The sequence below is a fragment of the Lotus japonicus genome, chromosome 1, assembly GCF_012489685.1.
Source record: "Lotus japonicus ecotype B-129 chromosome 1, LjGifu_v1.2".
NCBI lineage: Eukaryota > Viridiplantae > Streptophyta > Magnoliopsida > Fabales > Fabaceae > Lotus > Lotus japonicus.
The window spans coordinates 71,182,168-71,208,260 of record NC_080041.1 but is presented as its reverse complement, the minus strand read 5'-3'; the positions used below and the strand labels follow the sequence as shown (position 1 = coordinate 71,208,260).

The 26,093-nt window shown below is 35.5% G+C and overlaps 2 protein-coding genes and 1 pseudogene across 2 annotated transcripts; 2 read left to right on the top strand and 1 right to left on the bottom strand.

Annotated features, from left to right (window-relative positions):
- Positions 1–1,964: 1,964 nt before the first annotated feature.
- LOC130745642 (pyridoxal reductase, chloroplastic) lies at positions 1,965–5,895 on the top strand. Its single transcript, XM_057598005.1, has 9 exons — positions 1,965–2,214; positions 2,294–2,522; positions 3,146–3,239; positions 3,425–3,548; positions 3,827–3,928; positions 4,300–4,451; positions 4,565–4,658; positions 5,140–5,321; positions 5,422–5,895. The coding sequence occupies exons 1-9, from the start codon at positions 2,104–2,106 to the stop codon at positions 5,423–5,425; spliced, it is 1,092 nt and encodes a 363-aa protein (XP_057453988.1). The 5' UTR covers positions 1,965–2,103; the 3' UTR covers positions 5,426–5,895.
- A 1,755-nt stretch (positions 5,896–7,650) lies between these two features.
- On the bottom strand, positions 7,651–10,036 carry LOC130745633 (ubiquitin-60S ribosomal protein L40). Its single transcript, XM_057597993.1, has 5 exons — positions 9,878–10,036; positions 9,700–9,786; positions 9,389–9,491; positions 8,019–8,085; positions 7,651–7,909 (listed from the first exon to the last, which is right to left on the bottom strand). Exons 1-5 carry the CDS (start codon positions 9,978–9,980, stop codon positions 7,883–7,885), a joined length of 387 nt encoding a protein of 128 aa, XP_057453976.1. The 5' UTR covers positions 9,981–10,036; the 3' UTR covers positions 7,651–7,882.
- A 14,130-nt stretch (positions 10,037–24,166) lies between these two features.
- On the top strand, positions 24,167–25,564 carry LOC130744655 (protein FAR1-RELATED SEQUENCE 5-like; annotated as a pseudogene).
- Positions 25,565–26,093: the final 529 nt, after the last annotated feature.

Genomic DNA, 26,093 nt, shown 5'->3' with positions numbered 1-26,093 from the left:
CCGCAATTGCAACAACTACAAAAACCAAAAGTCGTTTGCAATACCCAAAAAACTCTCAAAGGACTAGGAAAAAACCTATACAGCCCATAACTCGCCACCACCCCAAATCTCACCCTCAACGACGCAGAGAAGCTTTCCGCGCCTTGATCTCATTGGCAATTTGAAAGAGAGGGATATCATCAGGGCAATCATACCTCAAGCCTAAGCGCTTCCCCATCAAGACGGCACTCCTCGCTCTAGTCAATACGCCATAAGGCTCCGACATCTCCGTCGGCAACACCATCAGCTCTTTCCCTGTCTGCTCTGCATCAGTATACCCTGCTTCCATTGTAATAGCACCACCAGAGCTCCCAGCAGCACCTTGCTTCTTTCTGCCTCCACCATCACCTTTCTTAGGTCTTCCCCTCGGGGTTTTCACATGATCCCTGGGTACGGAAAACCCAGTATCATGAGAAACCCCCAGTTCAGAAGATATGGAAACCATATTAGATGTGCTACCAGGTACAGAACAGCAAGAGGCAGCTATGGGTACATCACATAGGACACCCAAGGACGTCAGCATCACGTCTTCCCCCTCCACCGTCTCAAAGCCCCTAGCATCCGCAGAAAGCTCCACCGTCTCAATACCCCTAACATCCGCAGAAGAGGTTTCTGGGAAAAGCACCGAAGTTGAGAAGCTTGGGGATGGAGAGCCGCCTCTAAAGAGGCCAGAAATCATCAATTCTTCACTCTCGGAAGAAGACAACTGACGTCGATTCCCCACTTCCCCGATTCCAGCAAGAACCCCAGCATGCTCCGACGATCTCTGATCTCTAGCCGCAAACACCCTCGAACCAGCAACTCCACGCCGCGGAAATCTCGCCCAAGCAACCGACAATGGCGTTCCTCCCAAACGAAACCCATCGAGGAGGTTAATCGCCTGAGAAGCAACCTCCAAAGAAGAGAATCTAGCAAACCCGAACCTATGGCTTCTCCCAATCTTCCTCTGTCTCTGGATAAAGACATTCAAAACCCTCCCAATCTGAGCAAAAAGACCACGAACCTGGAGATAATTGACGCCGTCAGAAATGCCATCAACGAAAAGGGTGAAGATCGAATTACAGTGGAGGTTATTCTCCTTCTCCAAACCGACGTCGTCGCTCCTCGAGAAGCCGCTGCACGCAGCTACTTTCTCCTCCCTTCGAACCTGGATGGAAGCGTCTTTAGCTTTTTCTCCACCCAGGAGAAAGCCGTTTTTCTTCCTCCGGTCAGAACCGTCTCCGTCGCTCGTCGTCTCGCCGCCATCTCCGTCGCCTTCTGCTTGGGTATCGTCCTTGGAGGGAGATCCGCCGCCATCAGAGTTTGGAGCCCTAGCAGAGGTGGGTTCGCGACTCATTTTTTAAGCTTGTGGGAATATCAAACCCAAATTAAAAATTAAACTTGTGTGCGAGGTTGTTTGGTCCCGTTGAACATGCTTGGCTAAAGTAGGTTGGGCCGACTATCTTTGGGTCTGATTGAGTGAACCATGAATTTGGTACATAATATGAGCATTTCTAAAAGATTCAAAATCCTCTTATGTAATTGCTAGCTTGAAGAGTGATGATCACATTAAAATGGGACTATATATTTTAAAACAAAACATTTAATCTCTAGCCCGGGTAAAATATTACTTCCTCCATCTCTTATTATGAAACTCTTTATTGTGAGACAATAAGAGGTCTTATAGTTGGGGGCAGAGCAATTAAATGCTAAGGTTAATTAAGGGAGGAACTTGTACCCAAACTAAAGGATAGTTTACCAAAAGGATTTTCACCCTTATATTAGTACTTACTAAATATCTAAAAATGTCAGTCACACTCTTTTCGGTAAACTTTCATTGATGAGTTAAAATTTAAGTAGAGTTTACCACACTATGGAATCCCACGAGTTTTAACTAATTAATAGAGAATGTTAAAGATTTAAACCAAAGTGTAATTGACTCACCATGAAGTGATCCATAACGAGTTTGAGGATCAATGGTTACCACATGCACACGATCAATCACCACAGCGAACAAAACTACCACCAAACTGACCCCTTTTCGTGTTGAAAACTGTTGTGTGAGTGTGTGAGTTCTACTCAGCAATGGCACTCTCAGCTTGCAGCAGTCTTGGTCCCTCAAATATCAACCCTTTAACAACACCATCTTTCTCATTCAGCTCTCTCAAATTCCCTCCATTCTGGCCAACGCAAAAGGTATGATTTTCATTTGAATTTGAATTCTACCTTCATGTTGATGTGGGTAGCAACCAGCAAGCTTCTATGGTTGTTGCAGGTGAAAATGGGTCCTCTGAGTGTGTCTCCAATGGGGTTTGGAACATGGGCATGGGGGAACCAGTTGCTTTGGGGGTATCAGCAATCCATGGATGATGAGCTTCAACAAGTCTTCAACTTGGCTCTGGAGAATGGTATCAACCTATTTGACACTGCTGACTCTTATGGCACCGGAAAGTTTAATGGGCAGAGCGAAAAGCTTCTGGGAAGGTTCATTCGAGAATTTCAAGGTTCATCACACTTTCCTTTGATTTGGTCTAAATTCATCCTTGTAGGTTGCATTGCTGGTGTATGTAAATTCATTGTAACTTGTTTAATTGATGTTAATTTGTGGTGTCATGTCATAATGTGTATTCATTACCATTATTATGTTAATTCAAAGTTTGTTCCTTTAGTGTCTTGCGCTTTTTTGGCAAAACAAATCCTCATGTGAGAGTTGATGTTACTGACAAGAACAGTTAAAGGCTTCTCCCCATAGCTCTCTCATAAATGTCTTAGGGAGCATTTAGGCAAATATAGCTTAATTAAGTGCTTATGGCAATACGCGTTTATCGCATGAATGTTCATTTATAAGCTAATTTGATAAGTTTATTGAATTAAGCTCGAAAGAGATTATTAAGTAGGTATGAGCGCTTATTTGTAAACTAATCTGAGCAACTTAGGAAAAAAAGCTCAAAACAGCTTATGGGTAGGTTAAGCTATTGGCATGTGCTCAGCCAAACATAGCACTTATGTTATAAGATAAGCTTAAATAAGCTCTTTCAAATAGGACCTTAATGAGAAGATATATGACGGGTTGTAGTGAATTCTTAGATTCCCACTTGTTCACCAAATCATGTGTTCACTTTCTCAGAGCAAAAAGGGAGCCAGCAGAACATAGTGATTGCTACTAAGTTTGCAGCGTATCCATGGCGCCTTACACCAGGGCAATTTGTCAAAGCTTGCAGGTATTCGTTTTTGGTTGTTCCTGATATATTCTCATTCTGCTTGACTTGAATGATTGTACTGGATTAATATAATATATCCACACCTGTCAAATCCTTCCTGAGCTCCCCATTCTTCTCCCATAGAAGTATTTGCTTGATTTATTTCTGTGCTTATGATTTTAAACTTGAATGGAATAAATTTTCAGGGCATCATTAGATAGGATGCAGCTTGAGCAAATCGGGATAGGACAACTACATTGGTCAACTGCAAATTATGCTCCTTTCCAGGAATCAGCTCTTTGGGATGGTTTAGTGGCAATGTATGAGAAGGTTACAATAATTCATGTTTACAGTAGTTTTATCTGGTGTATATGCAATAATTCAACTACTGTTGAAAGGCTAGCAGTATTGAATGTGGATAAATTCACTCAGGGTGCTTTTGATAATTCATTTACTTACATGGAATTTCATTTTCCATATATTCTTTTGAAGTTTCAGATCAGCATATTTAAACATTGAGTTCCAGTGTTATTTCTGAAAGAAAAAACAATAGTTTTGATTTCTTGATTGATCAAAATTTCTAACTTCATATTTATATTGTCATTTAGGGTTTAGTTCAAGGTGTTGGAGTAAGCAATTATGGACCAAAGCAGCTTTTGAAGATACATGATTACCTAAAAGAGCGTGGTGTCCCCTTATGCTCAGCCCAGGTATGCATAATTGGATTCGAATTTCGCTCTACGTATTAGGAAAGTTCCTTTAGATCCCAGTAGAGACTAATAAAGCATGGCATGATTGTCAAACCAGTCACAAATATCCTTGTCTTTGAGAAACTTCAAAGCAAAGAGAAAAAAGAACAAGCAGAGGAAAGGTAAACATAACAAAACTAATAACTACAATATAGTACGACGCCTCATTGAGTTTCTGAAAGAGGTTTCAGTTTAATGAAAAAGAGTTACTGAATAAGTCCAATGAGTTGTAATTCCTGCACATCATTTTATCAGTATGCAGCAACCGGTCAGTAATTTTCATGGTCTACTGGTATTCTCTCATTGGTCTTCTTCATGTTTCAAAACTTCAGGTGCAATTTTCTTTGCTGAGCATGGGGGAAGATCAACTTGAGATCAAGAGTATATGTGATTCTCTGGGCATTCGTGTGATTGCTTATAGTCCTCTAGGACTTGGAATGCTTACTGGGAAATACTCACCATCTAAACTTCCATCTGGGCCAAGGTGTGTTGATATTTTAACAAGTGCTTTAGAACTCTACTTAGTGATTATCTTCATAGCCAATTACATTACTAGATCTTTTTCTTAGTATCTTTGTTGTTGATCACATTTCACAGGGGGTTGCTATTCAAGCAAATACTTCCAGGACTGGATCCTTTATTGAGTTCCCTGAGAGACATCGCAAACAAACGGCGCAAAACCATGTCACAAGTAAAAAAAACAAATCTTCTCATTTTTCTCATGTGTGCTGCTAATTTCATATCAAATTATTCTTGTTTCGATTCAATTTCATATAAAAGTATTGTTTTTTTCAATTCATTGTGAGGCGGATTTCAGTTGAGAGTACTTTTAAGTTTTAACCATTGCTAATAGGAGTCCAAACACACACATGGAGTGGTCGGCTAATAGGAATCCAAACACACTAAATTTCATATAGAACTACTGACCAAACCACTTGTGTGTTTTTGGATTCCTGTTAGCAATGGCTAAAAGTACTTTCAACAGAAATCCGTCTCACAACGGACTGAAAAAAAAAGAGTACTTTGACGTGAATGCAACGGATATCCAAACAAGCTTATTATCCTTGTTTTAGGTGTGTGACAAGTGACAATGCTGGGTGCTGAACTTTTACTCTGACTAATCTTGGCCTGAACATACTTTATCATCTAATGCATCTCTTTTATCATGCCAGGTTGCTATTAACTGGTGCATATGCAAAGGCACAGTTCCAATTCCTGGAGTGAAATCAATAACACAAGCAAAGGAAAATCTTGGTGCTCTTGGCTGGCGCCTCTCCTCAGACGAGTTGCTTCGGCTGGAGGGTGCAGCACAGGAATCACCGCGCAGGATGATCCAGAACATTTTCCAAACCAGGTATGCACCCGTATTATTCCATTTGAGACATTACAGCTAAGACATTAAAAGATTAATCAAAAAAGTGCTAAATATAATTGAGCTTGGCTTTGAAACACAGATAATCATGAGGGGCGAGACCACAGCACAAGGTGTGGAGTGTGGACCTATATAAACTGAATGAAGGCTACATTAGTTCCTATCATCTGGCATCGTGAGAAAGCAAGAGCAGGTAATTGAACCATTTCAATTTCGCTCGCCCAGAAATACCAGCAACAAAGCACTCTGGTGCATGCGTATTGTGACAGACCAGCTCAGTAATTTCAGGAGACCGTGATGGCTCAACGTACTTTTGTATAGACATTATATATAAATTCTTTTACAATTGATTTTAAACTTGGAATCAATTTTGATTAGAAGCATGTGTAAGTACAAACGTGCTAATAGTAAAAGCTACTTCCAGCAGCATGCTAATACACTATAGTCATGTTAGTACATTACGTTTTTTTTGTTCAAATGTTAGTACATCACATAACTCCCACATTTTTATGAGGAACGTTGCTCTAGTACCTTTATAAAAATATATGATTTGATATTTTAGTGTATTGTATTTTTTTTTACATTGAAAAGATAAATTACACCCTCCAAAGATTGAACTCTAGACCGAATCCCCAACCCATATATCCCCTAACTCTTTACTACTTAGTTAGCTATCCTTTGGGGATGTAGTGTTAATAAACTTTATTTCAACGTCAAAATTAAAAAAAAACTTTATTTCAAAAGATAATATGATACATCAAGTTAAGAAGGTTACGGAAACACATCATATTATGACGGAGAGAATTATGTATAACAGTAAAAAACGTTTTATTGACACAAACATCTGCTGCAAATATTTGAGATATCACGGTTGAAAACAATTTTATTCAAATATAAATATAATTTACCGCTTAGTGCGTTGACCGTGGGGTGAGGGATTAATCTCACGACTATCGGCGGTGGGATACCTTGGTCAATATAAAAAAAAAAAATTGAGCAAGGAGTTCTACGTTATTCACTAAGAATCTGTTTAGATTGCACTACCTATAAGGCTATTACACATGGTAAACACCTAGATTCTTCCATACGTATATTAATTTAAATAAGATTGAACAAGGAGTTTTATGTTATTCATTAAAAGAATCTATTTAGATTGCACTACCTCTAAGGCTATTACACATGGTAAACACCTAAATTCTTTCATACAATCCTACAAAAATCATTTAAAACTTACTTGACAATACTAAAACAATTGTAACGATCTTAACATGAATTATCTTAGTTCTAGTTAACTATTAAACAGGCACACTAGGGATGTCAATGGGTACGGGTGGGCATGGATAGTATATACTCACCACCCGCTCCATATGTAAAAATTTATATCCATATCCGCTCCATACCCACATGAATATCCATTTAATGGGTTTCAACCGGATTTTAAACTATCCGTGGATATCCATGGGCACCCGACACCCATGAACATAAATGAATTCAAATATATTTATTCAAAAGAAAATTATGTTAAATATAAAATTTAACATTGGACTTTACAGTCAATCAATGTGTAAATGAAAATACTTCTTTTCTACTCTTTTTTTTGTCTAAGGGCTTCTTTTTACCATTACCATTGTATAAGTTTACTTGAAAAAGAACTATAACTCAAACACAAATTCATTAGATATTTAATATACATCTATGTATATACATATAAAAGATATTTTAATATTTTATATATCGGGTGAGTATCCGTGGGTATGGATACATCAATATCCGTACCCACCCCATTAATAAATGGATAGTGAAAATATACATGAAATAAATCCGTGGATACCCGTGGGCAGGGGTAATTTTACCCATAGCGAGTTTTTATCCGCGGGTATCCACGGATGTGGGTAATTTTGACATCCCTAGGCACACCCTTAAAGGTTGGCTACAAAAAGTCACAAATACAATATAGGAAAATTGAGTCTTCCTTTTTTCCTAATTCTTAATCTGTGAACTTCACGTCAAATGGAAAAAGCAGCCAACCAACCCCCCTTTAATAGTATAAACTAAGAACAGCTCCTAAGGAAACTCATGGCACTCAAAATCAATGAAGTGATCAACAGGTTAAACTGACAGTAATACTAGATGGCATGAGCACAAAAGCTTACGTGCCAGATTTCATATCACTTTATTCACTCACCAAGTCAAAACCTCATTGATTACAGTCATACAACAAAATTGGGTAAAATGATTTTAGTTGCTTGTCCCATGCCATCATGCAAGGAATGAGATGAAAAAATAAATAAGTGGTTTGAGGGGAAGGGGGTTCACGAGAAACAAGGATATCACGCATTATCATAAGCAACAAAATTGTCATCGCACAGAATTGTAGCATAATAGATTTCAACCCGTCTCAAACTGAAAACAAAAATCATAAAGAGTAACTATGCCAGTCCAATTTCCAACAAAATTCCTACATTGCTGAGAAAGTAATTATCAGGATCACAAGACATCCAGCAATCCATGAAAACACTACTCATTCCTGCAATCAGAACAGTTTACTTGATCTTCTTCTTCGGCCTCAACTGCAGTACCAAATAAAAAGGCACCATTATGACCAAATGATGATAATTAAAACATGAAAATTCCATTCAGTAAAATAAGAAGCACAAGCTATTAACACTAATAAAAAACCTGGTTGCTGTGTCCACACTTCTTTTTCCTGCAGTTGACAGCACGGGGATGCAGACGTGCATAACACCTGCAAAGCACAATGATTGTGAATTAATACATGGCATATCAGTGTACACTAGTCTCAGTTCCAATAAACTACACACAGATGTTTTTCAAGTAGTCATTGAAATTGAAAATGAATAGTACAAAGTTAATGCATCACATGATGGCTTCTAATATTCACCTTCCAACGTGAAAGACCTAGGTTCTCAAAGAGACCATAGTTAAAGAATATTATCATTCTTGTTTTCAAGAAATAATAGATGGTTTCAAAATTACATTTGCTTTGTAACACTACATTTTAATTGAACAACACATTTCCTTACAAATAACATGTTTGATTTGATTTGCTGATTGAAAAGGCGTCATTTAATAGGAAATGATTTGCAAATCATATCAATAGTTAGAAAATTTACAAACAAACATCACAGGCAATATGATTCAATGAATTATACTTAAATACTCAATTCAGTCATGTTTCACAATCCACTTGCAAATGAAATTATTTCTTTCATCACAACAATTTAACGACAATTAAGCAACTATTTGAAAGTTTATGTTATAATACATTCAGAGTCATCGGAAAATTTCAATTGCCCAAGGTGGTCAAAGGTTCAAAATTGTCTTCTCTGAAAGGATACATGTGGTCTAGACAAAAAGGAGGAAAAAGGTTCCCTTGTGTGTTCGGTATTGAGCACCTATAGGACAGAGATGCATAAAGTGCATGTCTCACTAAATACCTGACTATGTATTAATTAAGTATTTAAGCTGTCTCAAAGGCAAGTTTACGTTTTTAAACATTTGGACTATTTTGACTACCTTTGGCATTATGTTCTTAGACCGAAATTTTTGAGATTATCAACAAGGCCTGCTAAAGGAACCAAGGAAGTGTTCTCACAGAATTACTCCTTGGGCACCAGTCAAATGAGGTAATTCAATGAGAAACTTGATTTCCTTTAGCATACCTCATTGACAACAAACATTTAAAAATCATCAAACCCGAGAACATGCTAGACTTGTTTGGCACCACGATTCAATTCATGACAAAGGAGATAATACAGTGACGAAGACTCTTCAACCCCAAGAACATGCTAGCCGTGTTGATCTTTTTATCCCCAATTTGAATGTTATGCATACTTCAATTATACGAAAAAATAATACAAAATAAAGGTTCATTTTATGCATCATTCTCCTATAGGTGCTGAATACCCAAGCACATAAGAATCCTGAGAAGAGCCATGTAAACAATTACCGGAATAAACCAAATGCCACTAGTTACACTTCAGGATCCACAACACAAATAACATAAAAGCTAAAGTCTATAAACTTACTTGCGGCAGATCATCTTGTCCTGGTTATACTTCCTGGCCAATGCCATCAGAGATGGCTCAATAATGCCACCACGAAGCCTCAAAACAAGATGCAAGGTTGACTCTGCAAAACAGAGAACACAAATCTAATAAGATTCACAATCTAAACCAAACAAATTCAGCATGATTCAAATTGAACCTCCAATCTACAAACATTCAATTACCATAAACAGAGCTTAACACAATTTCCACAACCCTAAACTAAACTAAACAATCAAAATGCCCAAACAGCATGCATGAAATCTCGAATTTCGATGTTACGATTTACAAACCTTTCTGGATGTTGTAATCGGCGAGGGTACGGCCATCCTCAAGCTGCTTCCCGGCGAAGATCAACCTCTGCTGGTCCGGTGGAATCCCTAAACAACGAAAAAGCGAGAAATGAATCAAACGAGAACGAACAAAAGAGAAGGAGAATGAATCAATGGTGATCGTTCAGTTGAAGCTCACCTTCTTTGTCCTGGATCTTCGCTTTGACGTTGTCGATGGTGTCGCTTGACTCCACCTCGAGGGTGATGGTCTTGCCGGTCAGGGTTTTCACGAAGATCTGCATCTTGCTGCTTCTCTGGTTCTCTCTTCCTCCACAATCGGCTATTAGGGTTTCTGTCGTCGTTCGTATGTATTTATACTGAGTGAGGATTTTGAGATTAGGGTTTTTCAGTGTGTTTGGTAACCCATGTTAGTTTTTACCTTTACTTTTCCTCTCTAACCGTGTTTACTGATTCCGTTGTTTGGTAAACCATGTTACTTTTTGTTTTCATAGATTTTTTGATAAAAAAAAAATACTTCTTCTATCCAATGGAAGCAATATCAACGGGGTTTGGATTTGTCACCCCACTTTAAAAGTAGGGAAATACTTTAATGCCCCTCCGTGTTTTATTTCGGAATAATGATTTTCGAAATTCTTCATATGCCATGTTTCTGATCTACTTCATAAGATATAATTCCGAAGAGTGTTAGTATTAAAACATAAGACGGGTTTCATGTTTCAATTCCATTTCACTCTCTACCTTTGAAACTCTTCTCAATCTTCGATTTCCAAAGCAGAGCGACCTGGAGGGCAATTTCAACCCCAAATTCAACCCTTCGATCGGTTCCATATTCAAATCGTAGAGGTAAATGTTGTTGTTGTTGTTATAATTTATATATTAGGGTTTGAAATCGGAAAATTTGGGTGCAATTTGGGGATTGAAATTTGAGGTTTTAGGGATTTAGGGATTGTGGGGTGTTGTTTGGGGGTTTGGGGATTGTAATGCCTTTTGAATTAGGGTTTGAGGGGTTTGGGGGTTTGGGGATTGTAATGCCTTTTGAATTAGGGTTTGAGGGGTTTGGGGGGTTTGGGGATTGTATTTTAGGGGAATTGGGGAAGTAAGTAGCGAGTACAAGTTAGTGGGGGTAGAAGAGCCTTAAATCTTTAGCATAGATTAACAAGCCAAATTGTTTAGTGTGTGGTTGTTGTGAATTTTATTAAACTAAACTGTTTAGATCTAAGTTGAACTCAATGTGTCAAATTCTTACTCATTTGGAATCAATCACATTATATGCTGAATTGAATTTTCTGTTTGCAATATGTGTTTCATGTGGATTTGTGCTTTTTACTCTGATGACGGTTGAAAGAGTAATCTTTCCATAATTTGTTTGGATTATTGAAACTTGAATGGAATGGAATGGAATGACAAATATTGTATATAAGGAATGTAATATAATTGAATTGATAGATAACACATCACCTATCATTTTTGTATTTTGTAATCCAGTTATGTGTTTGTGTAGGAAAGAGGAGAGTAGAAAATTATTTCGAGAGAATACATGATTTCCTGGTTATTTTATATTCCTTTTGTGATTCATCTGAATAAAAGTCCAAATCATTTCTTCATTGATTTTATATTTTTCATATTCTATGTTTTTTTCTGAATCTGTGCATTATTAATCAGGCTTATATTTAATCTTCTATTGATATGAGTAGATGACTCAGCTTGGTCCTAGGTGGAAATAAGTGTGTCTTTTGGATTAAAAGAGGTGGGTCTTGTTAGCTTTTGAGGGTTAGTAAAATACGCCAAGTAAAACCTGTTAATCTGTAAGTTTTACCAATGATCTCTGAAACACAGATTTTGGTATGTGGCATTACATTAGTTAGGTAAGTTTTGAGTTAGAACAGATTGTTGAAATTCAAAAGTAAGAACAGGATTTAACATTTTGTATACATATTTTATATGTCCTGGTTTTTATTCTTTGAGCATGTTTACATTTATTGATTCAACATTTCAAATCACTTCTTTCCTTCATTCAAGTTTCTGTTTGGGGATTGTAATTTTGCTACTGTGTGGATTGAACTCAAATCCAAATTCTATTAATAAGCAAACTTATTTGGGGATTGTAATTTTGTTGTTGTGTGGATTGAACCCAAATCCAAATTCTATCATTCCTTTATTCTTGTTGTTATGCTTCTTCTCATACTTAGATTTGGTAAGATTTCCACATTGCTGGAGTCCCTAATTTCCTATGCCTTTACTTGAATTGATTCTTATGGGTTGAGTAGTTTCACATGAATGGTGCAAACAATAATTATACAATTGTTTGAAATCGAATTCGATGTGGAAGTAGTTGAATTTAGCATTAATCATCCATACAGTTGTATTTAATGGTATGTTATCTTGAGCTTTACCGTTTATATTATTTGCTATGTATCCTGCGCAATGTCGTGTTTGACTCACCTTGCACTATTTTTACTCATATGCAGATCACAGGTTAAGCAATGAGTCTCCCTCTGGTGCTCGCCATCCATGCTGATTTCCCGTCCCGCATTGGCTGGTATCTCGAGCCCAATTCAGGGTTCTGCTTTTATAATGGGCTAATAATGTTGCGGTGTAGGGCACCAGGATCTGATGACATAGGTTATGTGGTGACGATCTCTCTAGCATTCTCATTTTACATGCCATGGCACACAAGGAGGTTCCGACCACCAGTTCCCGATCCACCACCACAGCCTCAGCCCAAGGTGAATCCAGTTCCTCAGTTTGGTGCAGATTCTGATCCTCAGTTAGGAGTGGATCCCATTCCTCAAAGGGGACCAGTTCAAGCTACACCAATTCAGGTCAGGAGTCTGCAACAGCCCTTTACACCCGGTCAAGCATCACGAGAGTATGTGGGTTCACCACCCCGGAGGACCTCTCCATGCCTTAGGACCACCGCTCGGAAGAGAGTGCATTCACCTAGTTTTTCTAAAGACACTCGGATATACCATCAAAGGTTTTTGAGAGCAGACGACTTGGGGGAGAGATTACCATTACCAGTGCATGAGGAGGGGAACAACGGCGAGATGGAGGAGGATCCAGAGGAGGAGATGAATGAGGAGTGAAGCGTACGGTCCGAAGAAGTTTCTATCAGTTCTTCTTGTTATTTAGTTCGACTTTATGATGTCTGGTGGGGACATGTGTGTCATCTTTTGAACACTCTATTTGATTATGTCATGTGTACTCTATGGTGGCCCAGGCCACGTATGTTTGTGTGTGTGATGCTAGTTATTTTGTCACTAATATGTTTGTTTTAAATGCATGGTCATTCACCTGAAGGGTTAGAAGAGAACTCTTAGACTGAATACGGTCTCAGTGGTCTCTGAGTTTAGATCATAATCAGTAAGGGTTGGCAGTAACTTGACAAAAAAAAAACGTCGTGTCGCTCGCTCCTGAGGTGATAGGAGTTGGGTGAAGTCGTCACTCATGGAAGGGGGACGTGACACAATATGGCCCCGTTTGGATAAACAGCTTAATTAAGCGCTTATGGTCATAAGCGCTTATGACATAAGCGCTTATTCATAAGCTATTTTTAAAAATTTATTGAAATAAATTAAAAATAAGCTGTGTATAAGCATAAGCTGTTTTTCATAAGCTATCCTGAGTAGCTTATGAAAATAAGCTGAAAATAGCTTATGGCAGACCATAAGCTGTTTGCATAAGCTCTCCCAAACACTGGCATAAGAGCTTATGCTATCAGATAAGCTCAAATAAGCTCTTCCAAACTGGGCCTATATGTATATTTGTGGATTTGTGATTAAGCTATTATTGAGTTATTGATTTGCCATTTTTATGCATTGTTAAGTTGTAAATCATATGTGATTATTTTCCTTTGTAACAAAAAAAAAATCATATGTGATTGCTATATATTTAAAGTTGTGGAATTGGTATTGACCAAAAAAGAAAGAAGTTGTGAAACCGATGAATCGAACCAATCCAAACCATTCATCATCAATTCGGTTCGGTTTGGTTTTGGAATTTTTTTTGCTAACAATGGATTAAAACTGAACCAATGAATTTTGATTTGGTCAGTTTTTGGTTTCACTTAAAACTGATCCAAGCCGAATCGCGAATACATAGCCCTAGTTAGAGGTGTACAAATTATATACTTTTTCACTTTATTACTCTTAAAATATTTATTTCAGATTTCATATACAATTTTTTATTAGTCATTAATGTGGATGATAATGTGTATACTACTAATGTTCCCAATGTACACATGTTTCTTATACATTCTTTTTTAAGACAAAGACTTATAATAATACTAATAATAAAAATACAAGTACTATTTAGACATAAAAATATATGGAGAATTCAAACTTTGAAATATTGAGAAGCAATTTTTAAGATTATGAATAACTTATAATAAATTTCCAATATTCATCTATATATGAATTAATTTAGTATGTATTTTTTATGTGTGTATTGTTGATAAAAATATTATAAGTATTATATTAAAAGTCTCATTTCAGCCACTGCAAATATTTTCCCCAATATGTGCCACTAGTTTTTGATTGGGTTTATTTGGATCGGTTTGTCGGGTTTGATTGAATTCGATCGACTTATGAACACCCATACAAAAAACTACTAGATTCTGTGGTGGTTACCGTATAAAATATTTAATTAACCAAAATATGATATTTGAATCACCAACAAAAAGCAAACAAATTAAATTTTTATTTTTCTTAATATTCACCAAATGGTAGATCATTTATTGATAAAATAAAATTTAACGCATTAAAAAATAACTATATTATTCAAATAGAAACCAAGTAATAAAGGTAAAAAAATTCATAAATATAGAAATTATAATGCAAAAACATGTTAAATTCATTAAAAAAGGTACAATTTTTCCAAAAAATGTAGTTAATAACTATATACGACGACACCATTATCTTCCTCATCCTCTGGCCACATAAGATTGAAAAACAGGTAGTTGGACTCCCTCCCGTTGGCAGTCTCCATCCTGAAATAAAAAAAGCTACGCTTCAACATCTTGAACTCCAGTGCCACAAAATAATTTACATGGTACTGGTTGAAGATGATGGTGGTTAGTTCGTCAGTGAAGAACCCTCCATTGATATCACTGCTGATGTTGTAGAAGAATGTGTTGCCCGCTACGTCTTGGACTTCAATTCGAGGGAGAATACAATGAAAAAAAATGGAGGGACTCAGCTGGAGGTCTTGGGAAATAAAATAAAAAACATATCAGAAGTTGGACAAAATGGAGTAAAATAACTACTTATGCGGATTGTTTCAGACATCGCATGGTATTCATACAATAGGGTTCTTCTAGATGATCCTGAATTTGGTTTAGTTTTTACGCCAGATTTGTGCTTCCATGGTGGTGAGATATGTGAATGTTGAAAGACGGTGAAGATGTGTAAACTGACGTGAATAATTGGAAACACAGTGAGTTTATAAAGAGATGTTGGAGAGAGTTATTGGGTGGACATTCATTAACTGGAGTTGTAGTGGAGTATTAACCCGATGCAAATCGCTGCAATTTTCAATATCAGGAGTGGCTTTGTGCATGCACTACAAAGAAAGTGAAGGGTTTTAACGTATTGATTTAAACGTTATATTAAAAAATTTGGTAAATTTTCTTCAAAATAATGTTTTATAGTGGTTAGGTACTCTGCTAATAGCCTCATAAACTTGGTTCGAACCTGCCGAAGGTCATTTTGTGTACCATGATTTTCTTTTATGTCGAGTCCATGTTTGTATCTAAGTTCGTTATATTTTAGTATTATATAAAGATAAGATTTCTTTCTTGTGCCAGTGCTATGAGACTTTACATATTGCCTCCCAAACATGGTTCGAACCAGCCCCATGTAAAAAAAGGCATAGATATATGGATTCTTGTTTTCAATTTTTTTTTTCACATGCAACTATTAGCTTTTATGGTGGTTACCAAATACTACATATCCATAACCACAATCCAACATACGAATAACCAAATAAAAGCACACAATAAATTTTTCTTTTACTAATATCCACCAAATGGTGGATCGTTTATTGGTAAAACAAAAGTAATGCATTCGAAAAATGCGCATGTCATTCTTTTATTTGAATTTTCTTTGGTTTCACAATAATTCACCGGCAGTTAATATGGTAACCAAATACTATGTTTGGTTTACCCCGGTTGGTTGCGTAAATACCCATGATAAGACAAACAAAATAAATGACTCATTTTCTTAATATTCACAAAATGAATGTTAGAGTTTTGATAAAAGCATTAGTAACGAATTCAATATAATTCAATTATGTTGACTTCTAACTTTAAATCTCTAATTGTCTAGGAAAAAACAGCGACTTCTGTGCTAGTAACCAAATAAGTGACTGATTAACCAAAGAAGGTAACACGATTCATTACTAGAAATAAGATAAAATAGTTTTTTGTATTTTTAGATTAACCAACAAATGATTGTTAAAGTCACATTAAAATAATTAATAATGAAATAAATTAGGGCTCACGACTTTGTATTGTCCAACTAACCAAATATATTCGAACAATATTTTGTTCACACCTCATTTTTTAGGTGTGAAGAGGTGGATATATATTCAGCAAAAAATACATACAAATTGATTTTAAAAAAATACACACAAATTACTGGATATTTTAATGTTACTAACCACAATATATCTCAGGCTTACATTTTACATATATTAGATTCAATATAGTTAGGTTTACAAATTTCCATTGTTTTAAAATTCCGATTGGCGATTTTTCCCCTCTTAAATGTGGTCCAAGGTGTTTGGGATATAGAACTTTCCATGCATCTCCTGGGTTGGTCTTTAAGTCAGGTGTACATGTTTGAACGTGGCTTCTCAAGCAGATTATCATCGGTGCATCATCAGTCTACATGTTTGAACGTGGTTGCTTAGGCAAATTATCATCAATGTCATCATCTGTATGCATGTTTGAATGTGCAAATTATCATTGGTGTCATCATCAATTTACATGTTTGAACGTGGTTGCTCAGGAAGATCATCATCGGTGTCATCATCAACATGGGGTATAACAAGACATTCAGCTAAACCTGATACATTAAGATATTGGAATAGTAAATAAACTATTCTACATATTCCATCATAAATTTTGACATTACAATCATGCATGAGATACATTAAACACACATGGACACCAACCCCTAGTATTTTTATCATCCTCATTTGTTGAGGTAGTGTTTTTCCAGTCAAGCAAAAGAGGTGCTTCTATCTCAAGGAATGATATCTTATCATCTAATAACTTAAGCTGTGAAATAAAAAAATCATGTTCTCGTTTGCCCTTTTTCGACTCAACAAAGGTTGGACACCAATGGCAGAAACCACTAGGTGCCTTCTCTGTAGCTTCCCTTAAAATATCATCATGAAGGTCCTCATTTTCTACATTCATTTCTTCATATACCTATCAATGTGAAAATGCAACAACAAACTAGTGGAATTTAAAATTCTTACATGACAGTGTAAACTATACAACTTCAACATAATCCTAAACTTTCTTATGAACAAGTTTTAAACATTGTTGACAAATTCCATCTTCCGTGTCACAAGGGGATTCCAGTCCAAAACTTGAGGAAATTTATTTACCCCACAAGTGGCTGTGGATATCTTAGGTGATAATACCAAGTGTTCCAGAGCCCAAATCTAAATGTTAAAAAAACACGATATAGTAAAGATACTAAACAAGCATAATAAAAAAAATACACAATGTACACCATATGAAATTAAAATCTTATTTCCATAGGAGATGTGTACTTGTAATACTGCTGCAGAGCACAACCTAAGATATTTATCTCATGGGAATTTGTTGCCTCCTTCAACCATATGGCCATAGAGTTCAAGCTATCAACCAAAACATCGTACACAAGAACACCCCAACTATATTTATGAAGAGAATGTACGTTAGAAAGTAAAATCCTAAATAGGGCATAAGAGACAGTATGTTTTATGTTGGGGAAATAAAATAAAGCAAAACCAAGAAGCACATATAGCCCGACAAAAGTCATCAACATGTTCATCAGCCTTGTACTTTTGAAGTTGGGCATAGATGGTTGATGAGGTGATTTCCTTTCCTTTAAACAACTTTTTAGTATAATAGTGATCCTTAACCTCTTCATCAGATTTTAAACTCGGACTTTCCCATAATATGCGTAGGCCAACTGCTAAGCAGACAAGGGAGTAAATGACACTAGCTTATTTTTGTGTTTTAAAAGCCAAACTCCACTCCCATAAACATTTTGGAGACTTGTCTTACAAGTAAAAAAAATTAGGATAAAGGAAAAAAACACGCGCAACTAAAGTTTGATTATTCGACATGTAACGCCCCAATTTCTCAACTGAGGAATCACATTAGTAACCTAACAAGTCTAAGGACTATTTAGCAATCCCAAAATACAAGGGTAATTTTTTTGAAAAGAATTAAACGCTTCATCGCCAAAGCGAATACTTCTGTCACTTGTTTGATAAGATACTTCCACCGTAGGTTTCTAAATATAGCATAACCCTTAAAATTAAACCTTTACCCAACATAATAATATACATAGTCATAGGGAAATTCACGATATCATGAACAAGGTTCAAAATAAGTACGCACACTTAGACAAGTGGCAAAAGCAATGTTTTAGTAATAGAGTTTTCAGATAACAAAGATGACTCAAATACAACCCTCAAAAGAAAATTAAACTCCTCCTTCCATCTTCACACCGCCGCTTACTATCTCTCATACGTCTCGTGCATGGCTAAACATCATCGGAAAGCTCTTCATCGCCTAAGAGCGTTAAGCGCCCAAACAACAAGTAGCAAACAGAAAGGGTTAACTCCATGCAATTACCACGTATAAAAGAGAAAACATGTTATTTAAGTTTAATTACATAACATGATAATTAAACTAACGACTTATATCAAGTTAAATGACAATTCATTGAACAACATAGCATCAAACCAAACATCAATATCATCGAATGTTAGTGTCCTATAATGCGACTATATGCTACTACCAATATGGATCGATCAATATCGTCTCTCAAGACGGGACAATCACGTGGGACCACACCCACCTCATCGCCACTTAGCGTCACTATGGACGGAACAATCGCGTGGGACCACACCCACCTCATCGCCACTTTAGAACATCTCGAAAGATGGGACAATCTCGTGGGACCACACCCTCCTCATTGCCACTTTATAACGCCTCGAAAGACGGGACAATCACGCGGGACCACACCCACCTCATTGCCACTTTTCCTATATGCCAAGTCAGTCAACGACAATTTCCACATCAATAATCAACTCAAAATAACCACATGTTATTCATAATTTCAACAATAACTAATGACCAAAGCCCCAGAAAACGGAGATGCATGTCTCTATTGTTTAACAACGACCTTAGCCTCCGAAAACATGTGGCACAAGTCTCAGAAAACATTCAACATAAGCAAGTATACAACATAGCAAGCATACCAATATTTCAATCAATTGCCAATCAAATTAAACACCTTCATCTCAAACGCATGCAATGCGATAAAAACATGCAAGACTCAAAGACGCGCTAAAACCGAGTTACCCTTACCTTCGTGAGTAGTAGTAGTGCATAGAAGTTGCAAACCTTGTGACCCTTCAGATCTTAGAAAATTATTTGCTTTCGTAAAGCTAAGCTTCAAGATCCTAGCTTCCGCTCCAAAAACTCAAGAACCTCCTCATAATCAAAACATACACTCTAGAATTTTCACCAAAACTAATGATACAAAACAATTGTATGATAATGTTTCTCTATTTCTCTCTCTCGTCTGTATCCTCTGTGTTTTTTACATCAAACAAATACTTATTGCTGCCTTATATAGGCCTCCAATTCAAAGCTTAAGTGTGAATGAAAATTACCAACAAGTGACACGTCCAACTTGAAGAAAGGAGGAGGTGGAATGCTATGAGATCAAGCTTGCTTTGTCATGCTTTTTCAAAGCTAGTGGTGGAAGAAGCAACCAGCTAGGTGGAGTGTTTGCAGCATGCAATTTAAGTATGAGGTGTTACTTGGAGAAAAGAAATGAAGCATGAGGTGGATGAAAGTTTGGATAGAATTGAAGCATGAGCAAATTGGCAACGAAACAGAGTTTGGAAGGAAGAAAAAAAAAAAAAAAAAATATATATATATATATATATATCAATTTAGGTAGTGTAGTATTTAACTCATAGACCTATAGGAAAAATATTAGGAAGATGAAATATTATCCTAAAAATGATTAGGAACTCTATGATATAATTTAATATCACTTTGAGCAAGTTTAAGTGATCAAGGAACAAGTGTCAACTCAAATACTATTATTAAGTTAAATCATATATATATTCCAAATCACATAAACTTTTCAACTTGTTACTTTCTTCTTCTTCTTTTTTCCCCCTTCTATGTAAGTCACTTACGTGACTCTTCCTATATTTTTCTTTTTTACCTTGCAATTTTCTTTTATTTTATTTACTTATTTATTTAGGGAAAATAATAATAATAACAATAATACAATCAATTTTATATAAACACACAAGGCACAAAAACCACATCAACTTAAGCTTATTAGCGCTTATCGCCCTTAAGCCGATAACTAGTTAATTAAACTTTTAATCTATTGGGGTCTTGCAATAGTAATTATCATCATTAGAGGGGAAAAGAAAAACTTTAGATAGCTCACAGAGTATTGAATTAAGCTTATCCAATGAAACAAAGAGTTATATGACTTATTAAGAATAAGAAGACTATAATATTATTTCTATTTTCAAAGAACACTAGAAAATAAAACATTTTAAAATTAATTATCATTTAAATAATTTCCATGATTCGCAATTAAATTCGAGTCAGGAAAATAACATAAAAATAGTAGAATATAAACACTCAATTAATTAATATGACAAAATTAAATAAATAAACTAGCTATATATTTCAGGATCTTACACGACACCAGATCAAACTTTTAAATACCTTTAAAGGACTTTATCTTGGCACATTGCACAACAACGACAACATTGGTTGCATCAACCGATGCAAGATAACCAACAACTTCAGCAACATACTTTCCAAAAAAAGCGCATTCAATCCGAACCCTATTAAAAAATTGGGAAAATATAAAACCGATTTCATATAAATAAAGATGGAAAAAATGTGAATAAGCATTGAACATTGAGTGTACTCATCTTGGTCAAGTTCAATAGTAATTCTTTTCTGCTTTGTACCATCTTTCTCAAACTCTTGTTCACCAGTTGCACCAGTGAGAATTCCAATTACATCTGCTCAATCATAAAAACATTAATCCAAATTTAAGAACAGTAATTTAAAACTCAAAAGGCTACAAAAGAGTATATACCTATGAGAAAAGACGTATCAATGTCCTTAAACATTATATCAGAGATTGACATAAATGAGTAAGGGCTTAAGTTGATAGCCTTGTTGGGAACCAATCGCACAGAAGTATGAATATCAAAGTTGTTCTTGAATGGATGCGAGGTTCGACGGAAATCACGACCGCTTTCACCAACACCAGATAACAAAATCTGATATACACGTCATTCACTTAGCAAAGATTGGAATCGATATATAAGAGTCTTTCTAACCGAAGCGTGAATCTTACAACCCTGAGATTCAATAAAAATAGAACATAAGAGATTTACCAACCATTAAAAAAAGAACTTAAAACATGGTGATTATGTGAAAAAAGTGATATACCTTGTAACGGAAGCTTCGAGCCATATAAGCTCGGACTAAGCCATAAACGGTTCACCTTTGCAACAATAGTCCATTTCTCCTTCGAGGCATCGATGGTGGCGAGATCGTCGATTGCCATCAGAACAAAGTATATTCCAAAGCTAATAGTTGGTGGGAAATGGAAGGATTGATGAAGTTGAAGAATAGCATGAATTGATTTATATAGAAATTTCAGAATTAGGGTTACTGATGAATGTAAGTTAAAAAAGGAAGGAAAATTAGGGTTACTACTGCACGGTATTTGAAATTGGTAGTCAATTACCGCGTATAAAAAACCTTGAAATCAGACTTAATTCTTTGTAATTTTCCAAATAAAGTTATTGGCTAAAATTATGGAATTAAATTAGGTCGTTTTAAAAAATATTGAAGGAATTTGACTATTGTAACAACATTTAATCATTTTTAATCATCTTAATCAAGATCATTGATTAAATTATGGAGGAAACTGAGTGGCTACGTAATTGATTAAAAAAAGACTATCAGAGAAACGTTAAGGAAAGCCGTGGAAACGCGTTATTAATGATTTATTATTATTTATGGAAACACGTAATTATAGGAAACAAATGCTACATTTTTTATACTACAAAGACTACGTAGTTGATGGTTTGCTGCGAGAGAAAATTGATGGTCGTTTAATTCCGGTGGTAATTCTACGAAATTAAAACTGAAAATTAATATCATTTATGGGTTCATGTTTGAAAAACGGTCATTCTATTTAAACACATGGATCTAGTTTTAAAAACATCAGTTATTTGTAATTAAATAGTTGAAATAGTGAAAATGTTAATCAACCATTAATGTGCAAATTTTATGTTAGCAATTAATGAGGAGCTAAAAAGAAAATTAAAATCAACATTCAAAAGACTTTCAATAAGAGATTAATGGTAGTACACTGACAGTGTAAACCATCTTTACACATACATCCAATAGCAATATTTCATTTTGCCACGTAAGACTACCTTTTAAAATAATGTTGTTTAATTAAAAATTAAAAACAAAGAGAACAAAGCACGTGATCTCAACCTAACTTGCAGTCAAGTATTCTCAACCAAAACTAGCTGTCTCTCACCCCTGTCACGATCGCAGTTTTTTCCATTGCTATCACGCAATTTTGTGAACATTGTATGTCTCATCTTAACTGATTGTAGCTATAAACAATATGTTTATTTCCAAACCCGATGAATATATGGGAAAGGGTGACGATCAATGCTTCAATCTCATCAATGATTCTCTAGCATATGATCCTTTCATCAGTAATACATGTATTCATTGTAACCACTCAATTCCTAATTTACTTATTGGGAAATCATTGTTTATTAATATGTTGGAAGGTAGCATAAAATGCCATTGTGTTTGTCGCACGGTACATGGAACTTATGTCTATTTTTTTTTCTCGTTATTCACACAGTGCATGTAACTTGTGACTAATTCATGTCATTCTCAATGTGTTTCTTCGTAAATCTGTATAATGTGGTTGTTTATTGTGTTTTAATATTTATATTATAGGAAACAGGAGTACTGATGATCATGGAGACTCCATCATGATTAGTTGTGATGAAGGACTTGAAAATGTTCCTAAAACAGACCATTTGAATCCCAGACTACCATTAGAGCCTCCTTTAGAGCCCTATGAAGGAATGGAGTTTGAATCGATTGAAGATGCAAAACGTCAGTCACTACACAAGTTATGCGAAGAACAAAGGTTTTGGTTTTCGTATGGGTCGTGTTACTAAGTCAATAACAAATGGTGTGGTAATTGATCAAGAAATCCTTTGTTCAAAGGAAGGTTTTCGTGCAAAAAGAAAAGAAGAATGGGAAAGTAAAAGCATTGTAGCACATGGTGAAACAAGGGTAGGATGCAAGGCAATGATATATGTAAAGAAAAGTGAAGATGGTTGGCTTGTTTCTAAATTTATAAGAGAGCATAATCATGAACTTTCTTCCCCCCGAAGTTCATAGTTTCTTCGAGTTCATAGAAAGAAAACTAAAGTTCACAGACAACTTATTGATCTGCTTGATGATTCTGGTTTGCGTCCTAGCAAAATAACGTCTGTCTTATGTGCTGAAAATGGTGGTATTGCTAATGTTGGATTTACCCAACAAGATGTTATTGATTACTTAAGTCAAAAGAGGCAAAAGCTGTTAGAAAAAGGAGATGCTCAGTTGATGCTATCATATTTTAAAAACTGTCAATTGAAGAATCCTGGTTTTTTTATGCATTTCAGATGGAAGTAGATATGTAATTAGCAAATTGTTTTTGGGTTGACTCACGGTCCAGAATGGCTTACAAATATTTTGGTGATGTGGTGACTTTTGATCCCACATACTTGACCAATAGGTACAAAATGCCTTTTGTTCCATTCACAGGAGTTATTCATCATCAACAATCCATTCTTTTTGGATGTGCTCTATTATGGGATGAAACTGAAGAGAGCTTTGTTTGGTTGTTAAATACTTGGTTAGAAGTAATGTCTGGAGTTTGTCCTAAGACTATTATCACAGACCAAAATGTCGCTATCACTAATGCAGTAGCAAAAGTGTTTCCAGAGGTTAATCATCACTATTGTATGTGGCACATTCTGAAGAAAGTTCCAGAGTAGCTGCATTTATCATGAACATGCTGAATTTAAAAATCAATTCTACAAGTGCATTCATCAATCTATCACTGTTGAAGAGTTTGAATCTGATTGAGAGGCAATGATAGATAAATATGGGTTGCAAGATAATCAATGGTTGCATAAGATATATTCCATTAGAGAAAAATGGATTCCTGCTTATGTTCGGAACAACTTTTGAATAAGTTCTTCAATGACTTTTTGAATTCGAGCACACCGTTGAACAAGTTTGTGACACAATATGATAAGGCAATTGATTCACGTTATAACCAGGAAAGAGAGAAGACTTTCAAGACAATGAATTCAGAACCAATTTTGCGAACTTTATATCACATGGAAAAAGAAGTTTCAAAAAGCTACTCAAGGAAAGTATTTAGGATATTTCAGGATGAGTTGGTTGGCTCTCAAATGTTTAAAGCTGAGAAAGTCAGATTTTCCTCTGAAGTGCTCACATACAAGGTTCATGAAATTTGCAAAGACAAGCCTAACTATTATGTGACTTTTCATGTCAATTCAAAAGAAGCAAATTACATATGTCACATGTTTGAATTTTCTGGTATTCTATGTAGACATGTCTTGGCTGTGTTCATAAAGAAAAATGTCTATTCTCTCCCTTCGCAGTATATTCAACATCGATGGACAGTTAATGCTAAGAAGGAGAAATTTAATAAGATAACAAGTGAAGAACTCCATGAGGACAGCAAAAAAAGTTGCAGTACTGTTCTGTTTAATAGTGTTATGATTCAAGCTCTTGAACTATCTGAAAGAGCTTCCAGATAAAAAAAGCATCGTGGTGTTGCAATTGAAGGTTTACAAAAGCTAATTGAAGCACTTGACCTATTGGAAGTTAAAGATTTAGAAGAAGAGCCTGGTAATTCGTTAACCCCAGTTATCCCAATAGTCTCCGACAACATTGTAACCTTGCGTGATCCTCAAGTTATAACAACTAAGGGGCGGCCACGAAGTTTGAGAATGAAAGGTAGCTTGGAATTGCTCAAAAGGTTCCACTACTTGTAGTTCTTGTAAGAAGAAAGGTCATAACAAACGTAAATGTCCAAGTTTAAGTCAAGCAAGGTGATATCATTTATTTTGGTGATTTCTTGTAATTCTATTTATTTCATTTTCATTGCAGCAGACCCTCTAACATTGTTGATATTATTGCAGATAACAGTTGCAGCAAGTGACACAAGGCAACTCATAATGCTTAGTAGCTGGATCTGTAATTGAGTCTTCGAACATGGATGATTTTTATTTATTTTTTGAATTGAGAATTTTTTACATGTACTTTGGTAAACAATTTTTTTTGCATTAGTTTGTAACAGATTGAATATTAACTTTTATTGTATGAGCTTTCAACTTTTTATCAGTATGGGATTTTAGTGTTGCTTGTTATTGCTTAATGGTATGGTTTAAGCACAATAGTGTGGTTGAGGTTGTAATCATGATCACTGAGAACAAGGTGCAACAACATGATAACTAATTTTGTGAAGAAGATTTCTTTCATTCTGTCTAATATGATCCACTTTCTATCAGCATCAAGTCCAATTCTTTCATTGGTTATTAGACAAGTATCATTTTGTCTAATATTTGTTTCATTGGTTATTCTGGATAGCAGCTTTTGCAAACGGGTTCTGGTTTGGTTTATATTAATACAATGTTTATAAGCCTATGTTCGAGATGATGTTGATTTATGGTTATCATTTAACCTTGACGTGCAACTTGAAATTACAATTTTGAACCATTTTTCACTGATCTTAGATATAATAATCACGTCATTGATTTTCATCAGAATGTTAATACACATATTGAAACTTCAAGAGCACAAAATAAACCATTTCAAAAATAAATTAAAATTCAAGAATCTCAATAATGTAAATAGAATAATAATTTGTACATGACAAAGACTTCTATATTAGAAATACAATAGCTCTGTGCTAATATCCCTAAAGCCTTTTAGACTATCTACTTTGATTATGCTATCTTTTTCTTCTTCTATTGGTGCATATTTG